General features: G+C 51.1%; 1 protein-coding gene across 3 annotated transcripts in view; it reads right to left on the bottom strand.

Moving 5' to 3' along the window:
• Positions 1-309: 309 nt before the first annotated feature.
• The window catches only part of CTPS1 (CTP synthase 1), a 31,048-nt gene continuing 17,509 nt past the window's right edge, over positions 310-13,848 (bottom strand). For 2 of the 3 annotated variants that reach the window (XM_086716614.1, XM_086716615.1), the window contains exons 9-19: positions 13,057-13,189; positions 10,501-10,589; positions 9,167-9,261; positions 8,310-8,372; positions 6,412-6,455; positions 5,034-5,130; positions 3,938-3,993; positions 3,741-3,837; positions 3,099-3,243; positions 2,530-2,621; positions 310-1,230 (exon numbers count right to left, since the gene is read on the bottom strand). In XM_086716614.1, coding sequence (XP_086572740.1) covers positions 2,537-2,621; positions 3,099-3,243; positions 3,741-3,837; positions 3,938-3,993; positions 5,034-5,130; positions 6,412-6,455; positions 8,310-8,372; positions 9,167-9,261; positions 10,501-10,589; positions 13,057-13,189 — 904 coding nt within the window. In that variant the 3' untranslated portion in view covers positions 310-1,230; positions 2,530-2,536. Of the gene's footprint in view, positions 1,231-2,529; positions 2,622-3,098; positions 3,244-3,740; positions 3,838-3,937; positions 3,994-5,033; positions 5,131-6,411; positions 6,456-8,309; positions 8,373-8,423; positions 8,487-9,166; positions 9,262-10,500; positions 10,590-13,056; positions 13,190-13,848 lie in introns of all 3 variants that reach the window. The other variant, XM_086716616.1, reaches the window with a different exon arrangement.

Raw genomic sequence — 13,848 nt, 5'->3', positions numbered from 1 at the left:
CCCACATCGAGCTCCGTGCTGACAGCTCAGAGCCTGGAGCCTGCTTCACATTCTGTGTCTTCCTCTCTCTCTGCCCCTTCTCTGCTCACGCTCTCTCTCTCTCTCTCTCTCTCTCTCAAAAATAAACATACATTAAAAAAAAAATGGCTACTCTCAGTTTTTAAACGAAGTGTCATCAGATCGTCCACCAAAGGACACCCCACTGGAGGAGAGCCAGGTACTGAGAGTTCAGGTGACACAGACATGTCTGGCTGCCACACTCAGACGTTCCCCACCGGCCGCGGCGTAAAGCGCATCACAAAGCATGGCTCATTCTGCATTATTTATTTCTTAAGTTAGAGTATACACGGGGGCTAGCCAGAATAGGACGGGCACACGGCGGTGCCTACTGTTATGTCACGTTAAGAAAATAGCTTTCCATATTGCATTTCAACCGCAATAACACCGTTCTGGAAGGAAGAAATCCCCTCAAGCAAAGCTGTCTGTAGATGAGAGGGTTTTAGAGGCAGTTTCCCCAAAAGATTCTTTGTTCTTTTTTCTTTCTTTTTTTTTTTTTTTTTTTTAAGCAACCCCTTGATGCAAGGAGTATCTCCCAGCCCCAGGAAGAGAAGTGTGGCCAGAGCACAGGGATGCGGAAACCACGCTTCCGAGAGACCGGCCACCTGCTGTTCCACGTGACCCCAAACTAACCGTTCCCTTTGGACGACAGTACCAGTCACAGCGGGCGGCGGGCGGCCCCGCAGAGCAGGGGTTCCCAGCACCAGCCGCCGCGAGCACTCGCCAGAATCGTCCCTCCGCACGCACTAGGTCCGCGTGGCACACACTTCCCACGGTCTAGGCATTCAAGGGGAGGCGACGGGCTACACGCCTGGATCCACCACGACAGGAGGTAGTCTGGAGAAACGAGGTGACCAATGGGCGCTCCACCGGCACGCGCATCATCCGCTCCTGCCCAGAGGACCCGCTCCTCGGCCAAGAGCTTTGGGGACCACACGGGGCGTCCACACCGGGCTTCCACACGGGGTTTCCACACCAGGCGTCCACACGGGGCGGCACTGTGTAGGAGCCGATACACAGGATGGGACATGCGAGTCACAGAGTCTTCCAAATACCTTTCCCCCATAATAAAATAATCTTAATAAAAACATAATTTAAAGGAAGTGTCAAAAGCTGAGTGTAAAATCAAAGCTGTAAACTCTCAAGTCCGAAGGCTGTCTGGAAGAATCATCCCTGTTAAACAAAAGAAAAGAGAGAGAGAGAGAGAGAGAGAGAGAGAGAGAGAGAGAGAGAGAGCAGTTACACGACGTATGTTCCAGTAGACAAGTGAGGATTTCGTCGGCTGCTGTGCCAAACTACGCCAGGGGCTCAGTGAGGACCAGCGGCAGGAACCTAACGCGAGGAGTCAGAAGCTGCATTGATGATTCCTGCACCCCCACACATTTTCCAGATCTCAGGGGCTTCTTCCTCCACCCCGACACCGGGGCTCCAGTCGGTGCGCCCGGCCTCCTCACAGGCCGCTGGCGGGGGAGCCTCCACTCGACGCAGCAAGGAGCGTCTCCACAGACTTGACCCGCCACCCAGCCCCTGACCGTGAACGCTTGCTGTGTCTATAGCGCAGTTTCTTAGACCAGCAGACACCCACCCCCCCAACCCCCCCCCCCCAGCAGAGCGATGCACGTGTGCGTGTGTGCTAACGGGAACCAGCGCCCCCTCACGCTCTCACGGGCCAGTGGCTCAGCGTCCAGGGCGGGAGGGGCACAGCCGTGCGTGTGAATGTGAGGGGCGCAGGCTTCGGGAGGCCGCCCGCCTGTGGTGGGGCCCCCAAACATGGGACCGCGAGACAGCCCTGGTTCCTTCAGACCCCACGGGTTCCTGCCACCCCAACCCCCTTCCGACACCCCCACCACCAAGGTGTGGATTTTTGCTGACACGGTTCACTCAGTTATCACGATATTTTATATAATTCACGGCAGTGCCCAAGGCTACCGGACTTTATAGACGTACAAACCCTGTCACCATAAAGACTAACGTTCAAAGCTGGCCCGGTAACTGTTCAGATTCTGAGGGAGTTCGAGAATAAGCAGCAGTCAACATAAAAGCGTTGTAGGTATCAATCTTAAAGCACTTCCTGACGAAAGCCTGAGTTTCTGCAAAAGTGACCAACACCGCTTTGTCATACCCGTCACCTCTTTCACGATCTCTGAGTTTACAGCTACATGAAATAACAGGGTCTGAGAACCCAGTTCCCCCAGATTTGGTCAGACTGGCACCTGAATGAAGCAATCGGTAACAAGACAGCTGCCCAATGACTCGTGTCCCCTCCGCCCTGCACTGGGGTCCCCGAGGCAGGGTGATGGGTGCGCTGTAACTCAGACGGGCCTCTCACCTGGCTGATGCCCACACGGACCCTACCACCTGCATTCTGGGCAGATAAAGTTCTCCACACTGAACCTTCGCGATGTCCTTGCAATTCTAGTATTATCGCCATTAAAACAAACAAAAATACTACAGCTTAAAAACACCACTTACGTCATCATCAGTCATGATTTATTGACGGAAACTTCAACTCGGTGATTTCAGAGTCCGGGGAGCTGCTTCCACTCCTGTCGCTGTAGGTGTCCCTGTGAAATTCAGATGGTTTATTCGTCGTCTCCCACCAAACACACGCTTTCCTTCTCTGTTTTTCTAGCCACCATCACCACAGGGACACCTGCCTACACACAGCAGGAATCAGACGCTTTCCTGCCTTATGTATTTAGCATGGAGCTGTAGAGGGATTTTCTTCTTCTAGTTACAAAAGATATATGTTCGACTTACACTGTGGTCCTGATACTCTACCCACCAGCTCAGGGTGAGGATAAAGTCGCAGCGGGGCAGGAAATCCACCAGGGCTGTGGCCGCCAGCCCGTGAAAGCCAGTTCCCCACGGACCCAGGGTCCTACTGCTACATGGGATCCCGGAGGCCAGGTGCTACGGTGAGGGGCCCCGGCCACCACGGGGGGGGGGGGTCCGGGCGGCACAGAAGCAGCCGGGAACACCAGGGAGACCATAGTAACGGGCAGGGGACACCCTGATGGATTACAGAGGAGTGACCGCACCTGGGCGAGAGCCTGCAGCCTTTCTGGAGGTAATGCGGGAGCCTCCCCACGGAGGCCAGCAGAAGGCCAAAGTACGGAGGCGAAGGCTTGATGGGCCTGGACAGGAACTCAGGGTGGTACTGGACTCCAACGAAAAAGGGATGCTCTGAAACAGACACGCAGAAGCAGCGCTTTCGTCATGTGCATAGAACACAACAGATGAGCAAACCTCGTCAAATGTTTCACCTTTCTACGGACCCTTAAAATGATCGAAAATCAGCATCTGAATCAGAACCTAGAGAAAGGCAGCCAGAGAACGGGGGGGGGGGGGGGGGGAACGGATGCTGTCGCCCTGCTCGCTGCCTCCCCTCGGGGGTTCCCGCCCCAGCTCCCCCTGCTCCCTGGCTTCCGTGGGACCGAGTCTGCAGGTCGTCAAGATCGGAAGTGGGGCTCAAGGGCCAAGTCCAAGCTCTCATTCTGGAGAATGAGGACCGAGGCCAGGAGTGCAGTGCTGGCTGAGGAAGGACAGGCTTCCCAGGGCTCCAGGTGCCTCATTCTCCAAGAGCACCCCACCAGGGCCGGGGCCCTCCCTACCGCTGTCAGGCCAGTGCTCACTGCCACCCCCCCCCCCCCCCCGCCCACGCACAGCCACCCCGCGCTCACCCTCCAGCTCCACAATCTCCATCCGCTCTCCCCCAACATCCTGGCCAACAAACTTCAAGCCCTGCTCCTCCAAACACTTTTTCAGGACTGGATTCACCTATGGAAACATGAAGAGTAAGCTGACTGACCTCTCAGCTTACTTCTCTAGAGTAACCGGAAGGAGGAAGGTTTAAAAGCCACAGAGCTCCACCCCTTACCTCAAATCTGTGGCGGTGCCTCTCTTCCAAGTAATCCGGGTCTCCGTAGAGTTTCCCTGGCAAAAGCAAGCATGCTCCCGTAAAGAGTCCTGATTTCACAGAACAATCTATTCACTACTGCCTCTTGCTTCCCAGTTTACTTTTGAATCACCTACACAGCCAGGCCTTTTGAAGGTCATTTCTAGGATTCTCCAGGCAACCACAGCCTCCTGCCTACTGCAGCACCATTTGCATGAATTCTTGGGCTTGGACTGTTTTGACCACACCAAGAAAAACTAGAACAGCTGTTTCCTTTCCATCACCACCCTCCAACCTCGATTACTGAGGTACAAGAGCGCTTTCCTGCTGGAAACTGCCTTGGAAAACACACCAGGACATATCAAACAGTGGAAGCCTAGAAAGACACTTCCAGAGCTACAGGGATGGTCCTCGGGGCAGCGCCATGCGGTTAAGTCACAGGCACAAAGAGCCTTGGCACCAGGGCTGCGGGGTGAGGCCCCCAAGTCCACAGCACACAGAGCTGGAAGGACCCCAAGGCCACCTACTCAAGTGACTCAAACTGACAGACACATGGGGCCCCGGCTAGTAAAGACAGAATTTTCCCAGTGGGCAAGAAAACGAGACTGAATGGAGTAATTCTCCTAAATGTTCCCCCCCGCCCCAATTTTCTCTACATCTTTAGCGCGTATTAGTACTTTTCGACTAAAACCTTGTTAGGTTGGACCATACGAAACTGCCTTTCTGGGGGACAGAAATCGCCAACATTGGCAGTTTAATTCGGTTCAACCGAACAGACGAGGTACAGGACAGACTGTGTGGGGAGATTTCACCTGCCTCCTTCTGGTCAGCCGCCCACACCCAAGGCCCCCAGGGCCCTGACCGCACTGCCTGCAAGCTTTCTAAGAGCCACACTGCTTCTCTGGTTATTACAGCACATCCTAGAAGAATGTGACTAGGAAGGGGGGAAAAAAAGACCTCAAAAGCAAGAACAAAACTAAAAAAGTCAGCCTGGCTCTTCGGAGCCCCAGCAGCAGCCCAAGACGTGCGTCCTGGGCACGCAGAGCTGAAGGCGGGGCCGGTGAGAGGCCGCTCTTACTCATGACCGAGTTCTTGGTCTGGAACAGGGTTCTCCTCTTGCCCAGCCTCATGGTTCCGCCCATCTGCCCAGGATTGTGTTCTGGCATGTCTATGACCTGGAGGTGTTCAAAAAACAAACACACGCTACCAAACTCTGCCTCCGTTAGCAGACTGCCTACACTGAGTGACAAGAGCCTGGCAGGAGGCTCTGATTCCCCAGCCCTTCCTTACAAGAGATGTTTGTCACTGGGGAAATGCCTCCCCATAATCGTTCTGTGAACCTGTGTTGGGTAGCGGCTTAATCCTTTAGCCTATCCTCCTGAGCTGTAGGACCGAACACAGCTGCTCCTGCCCGCGGCCCTTCCTGCCCCCAGCACTTCGGACCATGAGGGCTGCTGGGCCACAACACGCTCTGGAGACTAACGTAGCGGCACGGATGCAAGACAGGATATGCTGATGTTACAGCACGTGTCCCCTCCACCGGACTCATGAGCCACTCAGAGGACAGGGATGCTTCTCCAGGGTTTGCCGGGTCTAGGCGGGAGCCTGGCGGACGTGTGTGGGGCGGAGAGGCTGAGGCCCCCCCTGCCACGGGAGCCCAGCCCACCGCTCGGTCCCGGGCTCCTCTGAGCACTTTCTAAGGCCTCCAGGCCCCTATCTTGGCCCTGCTTTCCCACCACCCCGAGGCTGCACACTTCAAACCCTTCATTCTTCTCCTCCTGAGCTCTTAGTATTAGCAAAGTTCAACTGCAGGTCAACAAGCATATCCCGATGCTGTTTAAATGCCCTGAGATCAAGAGCTTGGTCCACTTTGTTTATCACAGTGTCTCTGGTACCAAGAGCCCGCCTGTCACCCCCGGGATAGGAGATTCAAAGACGGGTAAAGGCGCTATTCCTCCCCAGGAGCCATATGCCTCTGACAGGAGACATCACACAAGGTACGGGGGCCTCCAAAAGCTTTGGTTACCGTTAAACACATCAGAACCATATTCCATGGTTCCTGAATAACATGCCCGTCTCCCAGGGTTGTCAGGGATGGAATGAATGAATACACGTTAAGTGGTGAGAACAGTGCCTGGCGCATAGTAAGTGCCTATGTGGGTGTCTCGTGTCAGTACAAAATGATCGTTAGAGTGCTAAGAGGAGTTAAGGGCTAAGGGGAGTGGGGATGAAGAGTGATTTTAATCAGGAACCACCCTGGTTGGCTGGGGTGATACCCATCTTAAAAACCTTCTGTTGCGAACTGGGAAGAGAAGTGAGAAACTGCACAATGAAAAATAAAAAAGTTCTTTCTATCCGGTCTGAGGGTTCTCTGGGTGGATCCAGGGGGTCTCTTTCCGGTGCCCGCCCCCTCCACACCCTTCTAAGCCCTGGTAACGTTCAAACCCTGGACTCACCACAGGATGATTGGTCTTAGGGTCAAACTCTGTAGAGTTGGCATCTGAAAAATCAAAACACTTACGTTATGAAAAGAGTTACGAACAAACCTGATTATTGAAAAGTGTCATTCCTAAGCCCTAACTCACAATTTCCCTCCTCGATGTAAAGCGATCCTTCGGTGATTAGAACAAAACTAAGGATAATGTTAAGACGTGAAGGACTCAGTGCACAAACACAGGTGAGTTTTTCCATTACACCTGTTAACTCTCTGGGAAGTCAAGCTGCACAAAATGGGGAAATCAAAACCAATGGCACAACCTCATAACCTTTATTTAGATAACGCATCCTTATGACAGTTCTTACACTGTTCTGTCCATTTTTCCTCTCAGGCTGCATCTCTCCGGGCTGGAATACATTCCTGTCCTCCTGTGCATCCTACATTGCACTGCCCCACTGCCTCCCTCAGCAGCTACATCAGGAACTGATTTCAACACCCAAATAAGCCTTCCTCTCCTTTACTGAATTTATGGTCTAACCATAAGCAAAACCACAAAGACTAGAAGAATCAAGTTCCTGGTACAGCACGGCTCCTTTTGTGTGACAGGCTAGGTACTGTTCCTAACCACAGCCAGGTCCCAAGCAAAGCTAAGCCTGTCACCAAGTCACTCACCCACCTGGGGACCCGAGTGGGCGACAGACTGTAACTGGGCAAGGGTCCAGGGTGCCCAGAGGGCCAGCTCTAGGGTGGTGGGTGCTAAGACGGTGCCCGCCAGAGGCTCAGGAGTCAGAACTACAGGGCATGCTGCCTATGAAACAGCCACCGTGCCCTCAGGGTAACTCTCAGAAAACATGTGCAATGAACCCAATCCTAACAGTCAGCTGGCCACAGGAGAGCCGCTCATCCTTTGTGGAGCCAGGCCGCTTTTACACGCCTCAGGACGCTTGCTTTGTTTTTCTTACAACTTGTAAGGTCTTTCTGAAAACCTCATGTCTGTCAAGTGGGCTACAGAGACTAGCCTCTTCCATTGCCCCAGTCCTCGGGCTGTGTGGTTCCGTCCCCCACCGACTGCACTTGGCCTTGGGACATTAGCAAGCTAGTTAAGTGCCTACACACTGGGCCGGTCATTTTGGAAGCTGGTAGGTCGCCAGGCTGTGAATGAGGAGCCTTGCCACGTGGAGAGAACCAACTGGATATCCCTGCTGGGCAGAGCTGGATGGGGGGCAGGATCTCAGATACAGGGCGCAGAAAACCAGCCAGCCGAGTCCACTCAACCCACAGCATACGGAGACACGATAAAACGTTGGAAGCCACTGAGTTTTCGGGTGGCCTGGACAGTTAGCCAGGCACAGGGCCAATATTACGGAGTATTTCCTATTTGCCAGACACTATGCTGGGACTATTCACATGCACTATTCCATTTAATTCTTACAACCATGAGAAATAGGTACCATTATCACCCCATTTTATAGAAGGAACAGAAGCCAAAAGGGCTAAGTAATTTATCTAAAATCACCCACAACAAGTGACTCAGAATTTGAGCTCAGGTCTGACCAGCTCCAGGGCCCAAGTTCATGATAACCGCACAGCCTCACACAGGCCAGAGCTGTCGGCTTCTTGCTCGGCAGACGCCCAGGGATGGTGGCCACGGGGGTGGACATGCAGGAGTCTGCAGAGCAGGAAATGCAGGGGCAGAGAGCCCAGGCTGCTTGCTCAGCTGTGACCCCTCCTTCCTGTGGTCGGGCTGGCAGAGCCACGCGCGCGCCCTCAGTGCACACAGGGTTCCCCTTTGCTGTTCCCCGCCAGGTACGGAGAGACCAGGCCTGCCCTCCTCTACCATCATGCAGGAGGCAGCAGGCTTCACGTGCTTCAGGAAAACACTTTGGCAAGAATGTAACAAGTTTAACGAACACTCACCTTGCCATCCCAGCACATTTCTGGAAAATTCAACCACTGCCAGCTGCATTCCTAGGCACACACCTTGCAGGTGGACACTTTGGCAAGAATGTAACAAGTTTAACGAACACTCACCTTGCCATCCCAGCACATTTCTGGAAAATTCAACCACTGCCAGCTGCATTCCTAGGCACACACCTTGCAGGTGGAGGGAGGGGAAAAACAAATGAAGCTCCATTAAAAAGGCAGCTCCTACGTTTCCCACCAGCCTGTCCTGGACTTTGTGTCCTGTCTGCTCACAAAAGGACAATCACAAACTCTCATGTTTTCCTGCTGTAAACATGCACCCCCTGCTGTGTCATCTGTATCAGCTTTCGAACACTGGATGTAAGTGCATATGAAGATGCCAAGTTTTAGAAGCTATTTGGTTCTAGAAATAAGCAACACTCTACTCATATTTAAAACTTCAAGTTTTCTTATCCTCTCATTAGGTTCTCATTTACAAGGGATCAAGTTGAAAATTACTACAATTTACAGCACCAGGAAGCATCCAAAACCACTTGGCCCAAATTCCAAGTGAGGATATAAAACCTAGCTTCACATGTCCTGCCCAACAGCCGGGCTCAGCGAACAGCCAAAATTTCCTGATTGCCATTTCATTCTCTCCAAGTTCCACGACACGGACACGTGGACGAACATACAAGCTCTTAAAACTTTTCACGCTTAAGGGAGTCTGAATTTCTCCCAAACAGAACCAAACTGGCTTCTACTTGAGCTGACATCTAGAATGAGGGTGCCTAAGCTTGCTTCCAGTGACCTCCCTGTTTTATTGACAGGCTCCCATGTGGCACCTTCTCCTGACCTCTCCTACTCCTTACCCAAAAAAGGCTTCTTCTGTTTCCGAGCCCAGGCGATGGCTTGGATCTTTCCTTCCGTCCCCCGAACACCAAATCCCCCGGGAACCAGCACTCCACTGTACAAGAGAGCACACCACAAGGCAATGGACCCTGCCCACCAGCCCAACTCGCAGTAAGCACCCAAGGAGCCATTCCCAAGACACGGATGCCACGAGGTCACTCCGCGTGTTTTGCCACTGGGGCTATATCGTGACTGCAAGACTGCCAGTGAGCTGTATATAAACACCAAATACTATGAACTTGGAAGATGCACATGAAGGGGCGCCCGGGTGGCTCAGTCAGTTAAGCGTCCCACTTGGGCTCAGGTCACGATCTCATGGTTCATGAGTTCAAGCCCTGCGTCGGGGTCTGTGCTGACAGCTCAGAGCCTGGAGCCCATTTTGGATTCTGTGTCTCCCTCTCTCTCTGTCCCTCCCCGACGTGCACTCTCTCTCTCTCAAAAGCAAATAAACATTAAAAAAAAAAAAAAAAAAAGATGCACACGAAATGTTTCTGAGTAATGCTACAAAACGCTTACAGGTAAAAGGTGGCACACACGGATTCTTTCCTAATATTTAGTATAAGTTATATTGCTATAAATGCAACTTTTTACTTCTTGGCTTAAAGTGCTCCCCTGAATGGGAAAGGAGCCTTCCTCGTCCTCTCAGACGGCCTGTTGAGCTTGGGGTCTCGTTCATAGCTATAGGGCCCCATAACATCCAATTGTTCCAGTGATCTAGAATTCTGTGATTTTCTACCATTATAAATAATGGCTGCCAAAAACAAACTATGAGACTCCACTGAAGGGTCCTCATCAAATGTTCCAGATGAAAATCTTTAAAAATTTTTTTTTAACCTTTATTTATTTTCAAGAGAGAGAGACAGAAAGAGAGACAGAGCGTGAGCAGGGGAGGGGCAGAGAGAGGGAGACGCAGAATCCAAAGCAGGCTCCAGGCTCTAAGCCGTCAGCACAGAGCCCGACGCGGGGCTCGAACTCAGGAACCACCAGATCATGACCTGAGCTGAAGTCGGACGCTTTACCGACTGAGCCACCCAGGTGCCCCCCCTCCTCGCCCTGGTGAAAACCTTTAAGCCTCATGAGTAGATGCATAAGACAAATGTCATGTTTTCTTCAGATTCAACTGTGCTGATAAGCTGTATTTCTGTAAGGCTTAAATCATCCAGACTGTGGCCCTTTCGGTAATCAAAAGCCATTCAAAAAGTAGATTACCTACTACTGGTGCACAAGAGCCCGGCACTCTGCTCCCCGAGCCCACCCCCAAGCCCCCGGAAGCCAGGCACAGGGCACTACTCACTGGGCGCTACAGAGCTTCTGCCAGGCTTCGTGGTAGCGTACGGGCTCCTCCTGCAGGGTGCTGGGCTCCAAGTCCGTGGAATCTATGTACTGGGGGTTATGCGGGCAGAGGAGACAAGAAGTAGGCCATGACTCCAGAGCTGCTTTCTTCCCCACATTCCCAAATTATATTATCAGTGTCCTATCTCCCTTAAAAATCGGGTTTTAAAATTAGAACCTTCATATATTTAAACTCGGTGATAATCTCCAAACTTGAAAATCTTTCTTATATTGTAAAATACAAACGTTTCCTTCAAAACTCATTTGCCTCCCCAAGGCCCTATACTCAGCACACTGGAGCGGCTCTGCCGTGTTCTCTCCATCCGGGATACATCTCCCCAAGCCCACCTTCGACCCAGGCTGGTTTTTTTTTTGTTTTTTTTTTTAATGTTTTTATTTATTTTTGAGAGAGAGAGAGAGAGAGTGAGCGGGGGAGGAGCAGAGAGAGGGAGACACAGAATCCGAAGCAGGCTCCAGGCTCTGAGCTGTCAGCACAGAGCCCGACACGGGGCTCAAACTCATGAACTGTGAGATCATGACCTGACCCGAAGTCGGATGCTCAACTGACTGAGCCACCCAGGCGCCCCCAGGCTGCTTTTCATTTTGTTCACCTTTACTGAAGTATAACTGACACACAATAAGATCCAGGCATTTTAAGGTGCACACTCTGATGAGTTTTGTCAAACACACACATGAAGGTGTGACCACCGCCACAATCAATGGCGAAGAAAACTAGTGCCATCCCCGGAAGTTCCCTCTGCTCCCCTACAAGCAGTCTCCTCTCCACTTCCTGCCCCAGAGGCCCCTGGCTCTGCTTTCTGTCACCACAGATGCCTCTTCTAGAACCTCACAGAAATGAAAACATATAACATACAGCCTCCCGTGTCTGGCTTTTTTGGCTCAGTATGCTTTTGAGATTCATCCCTGGGCAGTTTCCCACTGTAGAAATATACCTCAGTGTGTATATTGCCTCACTCTGGATAGTTAAGGTTGCTTCCAGACTTAGGCTGTTAAAATAATAGTCCTTTTGTATAAAATTGTGTGTGTGTGTGTGTGTGTGTGTGTGTGTACTTTTGTTTTCACTTCTCTTGAGTAAATACCTGGGAGTGGAACTGCAGGGTCATAAAGTATACATCTACCTTTATATGAAACTACCAGACTGTTCTAAAGCAGTTGTGACATTTCACATTCCCACCAGCAAGGCATGAGAGTTCCACATCCTCACCAACACCCGTAGCCCCACTGGCGGGTGTGTGTTAGTATCTCACAGAGATTTCATTGGCATTTATTTGCATCTGCACTGAAGGTGTTGACCTTGACCGTCTCTTCACATGCATCAGGTGCATCTCTTGTGGGCGTGTCCATTCAAATCTTTTGCCCACTTATTATGTCATTCACCTTTTTCCCTGCCTAATACCCTGCAGTGACTTCCCTAAACCTCAGGGTAAGACCCAGCTGTGGCCCAGTTGGCGGGATTCATGACCTCACAGGCCTGTCTCCAGATATCTTCTGAGTCACACTTGTCCATCCACGGACTTCCCAACTATTCCCCGTCTCCAAGCCCTCGGGTATTCTCTACCTTCTGTCCGGACGCCCTTCCCTTCTGCCTTACCCATCTTCCCAAAGTCTCCCAGAGTCCCTCCTTGAGGAAGTCTGCCCTCCTCACACGTCTACCCAGACAGATTCACCCCTTCTTCTGTGTCACATCTCAGAGACCTCACTGACTCATTCACCTCTCAGCCCCGCATCTAACGACAGGCACAGACTACGTCCGAGTGGATACAGCAGATGAATGAGCCAAAGCAGCAGCAACAGGAAGTCAGGGAAGTGGAATAAGATTCCATAATTCTTAAAATCTATACAGTAAGACATTCCACAGCAACCTGTTTGCAAGCACAAAGCAAACTAAATTATGACGCTGAGAAACACCTGGTGAAGTAGAAGGCCAACCCCAGTGCCAGTGGGGAGGACAGCCGGAATTGGAGTCCCGAACCTTAATACTCTATTGCCCCAAGAAGATGAGCAGGGGCCGTGCCCCATCGGCTCAGCTCCCGCCCATCAAGTCATAGGGCAAAACACAAGACATGCTCTTCCCTGGAGGCTGCCCACATTCCAGGCACTGACCAGGCAACTGGACATACATTTCAGAGAAACCTCCCAGCTCCAGCAGGTGGGTGTTAGCATTTCCACTGCAAAGGTAAGTGAAGAGCAATTATGCAGGGTGCCTCTGGCTCACTGGGGCTCCCCCATGCCCATGGGTCAATTTTACGTGGTCACCTGATAATTCAAATTCAACTACTCACTTTCTCAACTACTACTCTGACCATCTCTCCCCTTCAACATCTCCTGAAAATGTTCTACTGTTCTCTCCAAGCCAGGAGCCAACCATGAATCCTTTCTCTTCCTAAAAAGAAATTCTGAGTTCCAAAAATATAAAGTAGATATCATGCAGCATCTATGAGAACGCAGAAGGCCTCCCCGTTCGTGCCTCAGCTGAATATGCGCCACCCATCCTTACCTTGATTTCCAACTTGTGGTTGATGGCCAGGGCAGAATGCTCCAGAGCTTTAATGACAGAGGCATACGAGTCTGAGAACTTGGTGTATTTGCCCACGAGGGCAATAGAGCAGGTCTCCAGCAAGCGATCGTATCTATGAAAGGCCAAGAAACACCAAATTATTTAGAACGTATATGCCATCATGAGATCAAAACTGCTTTCTAAAAAGGAGAAAAACATCTCTGGGAAGAATATAACGAGAGCAGATATTATCTGAGTTTCATTTCCAGGACAGTAGAGAGGGAGCTACTTTCAAATCCATGTGGCAGGCTTTGTAAAGAAAGTAGGATTTTAGGGGCACCTGGGTGGCTCAGATAGTTAAGTGTCCAACTCTTGGTTTCAGCCCAGGTCATGATCCTGTGGTTTGAGCCCCGTACTGAGCTCCATGCTGACAGTGAGGAGTCTGCTTGGGATTCTCTCTATAGATACATAGATAGATTAGGTAGGTAGGTAGGTAGGTAGGTAGGAAGGAAGGAAGGAAGGAAGGAAGGAAGGAAGAAAGAAAGAAAGAAAGAAAGAAAGAAAGAAAGAAAGAAAGAAAGAGCAAGAGAGAGAAAGAAAGGATAGACACTTAAAAAACAAAACCAGGAAACATTAAAATCCCAAGGAGCAAGAAAAACTAACAGACATGAACAGACAATTCATAAGAGTTAATGTGATGAAGGAAAGAGTCAAAAATATTCACACAGCAGTCTATATTCATTAAAAATTTTCATCATGGGGCGCCAGGGTGGATCAGTTGGTTGAGTGTCC

This window comes from Puma concolor, chromosome C1 (genome assembly GCF_028749965.1).
Source record: "Puma concolor isolate L17-30 chromosome C1, mPumCon1.1.hap2, whole genome shotgun sequence".
In the NCBI taxonomy this organism is placed as follows: Eukaryota; Metazoa; Chordata; class Mammalia; order Carnivora; family Felidae; genus Puma; species Puma concolor.
The sequence above is the reverse complement of the archived record's forward strand: the minus strand, read 5'-3'. Positions and strand labels throughout refer to the sequence as shown.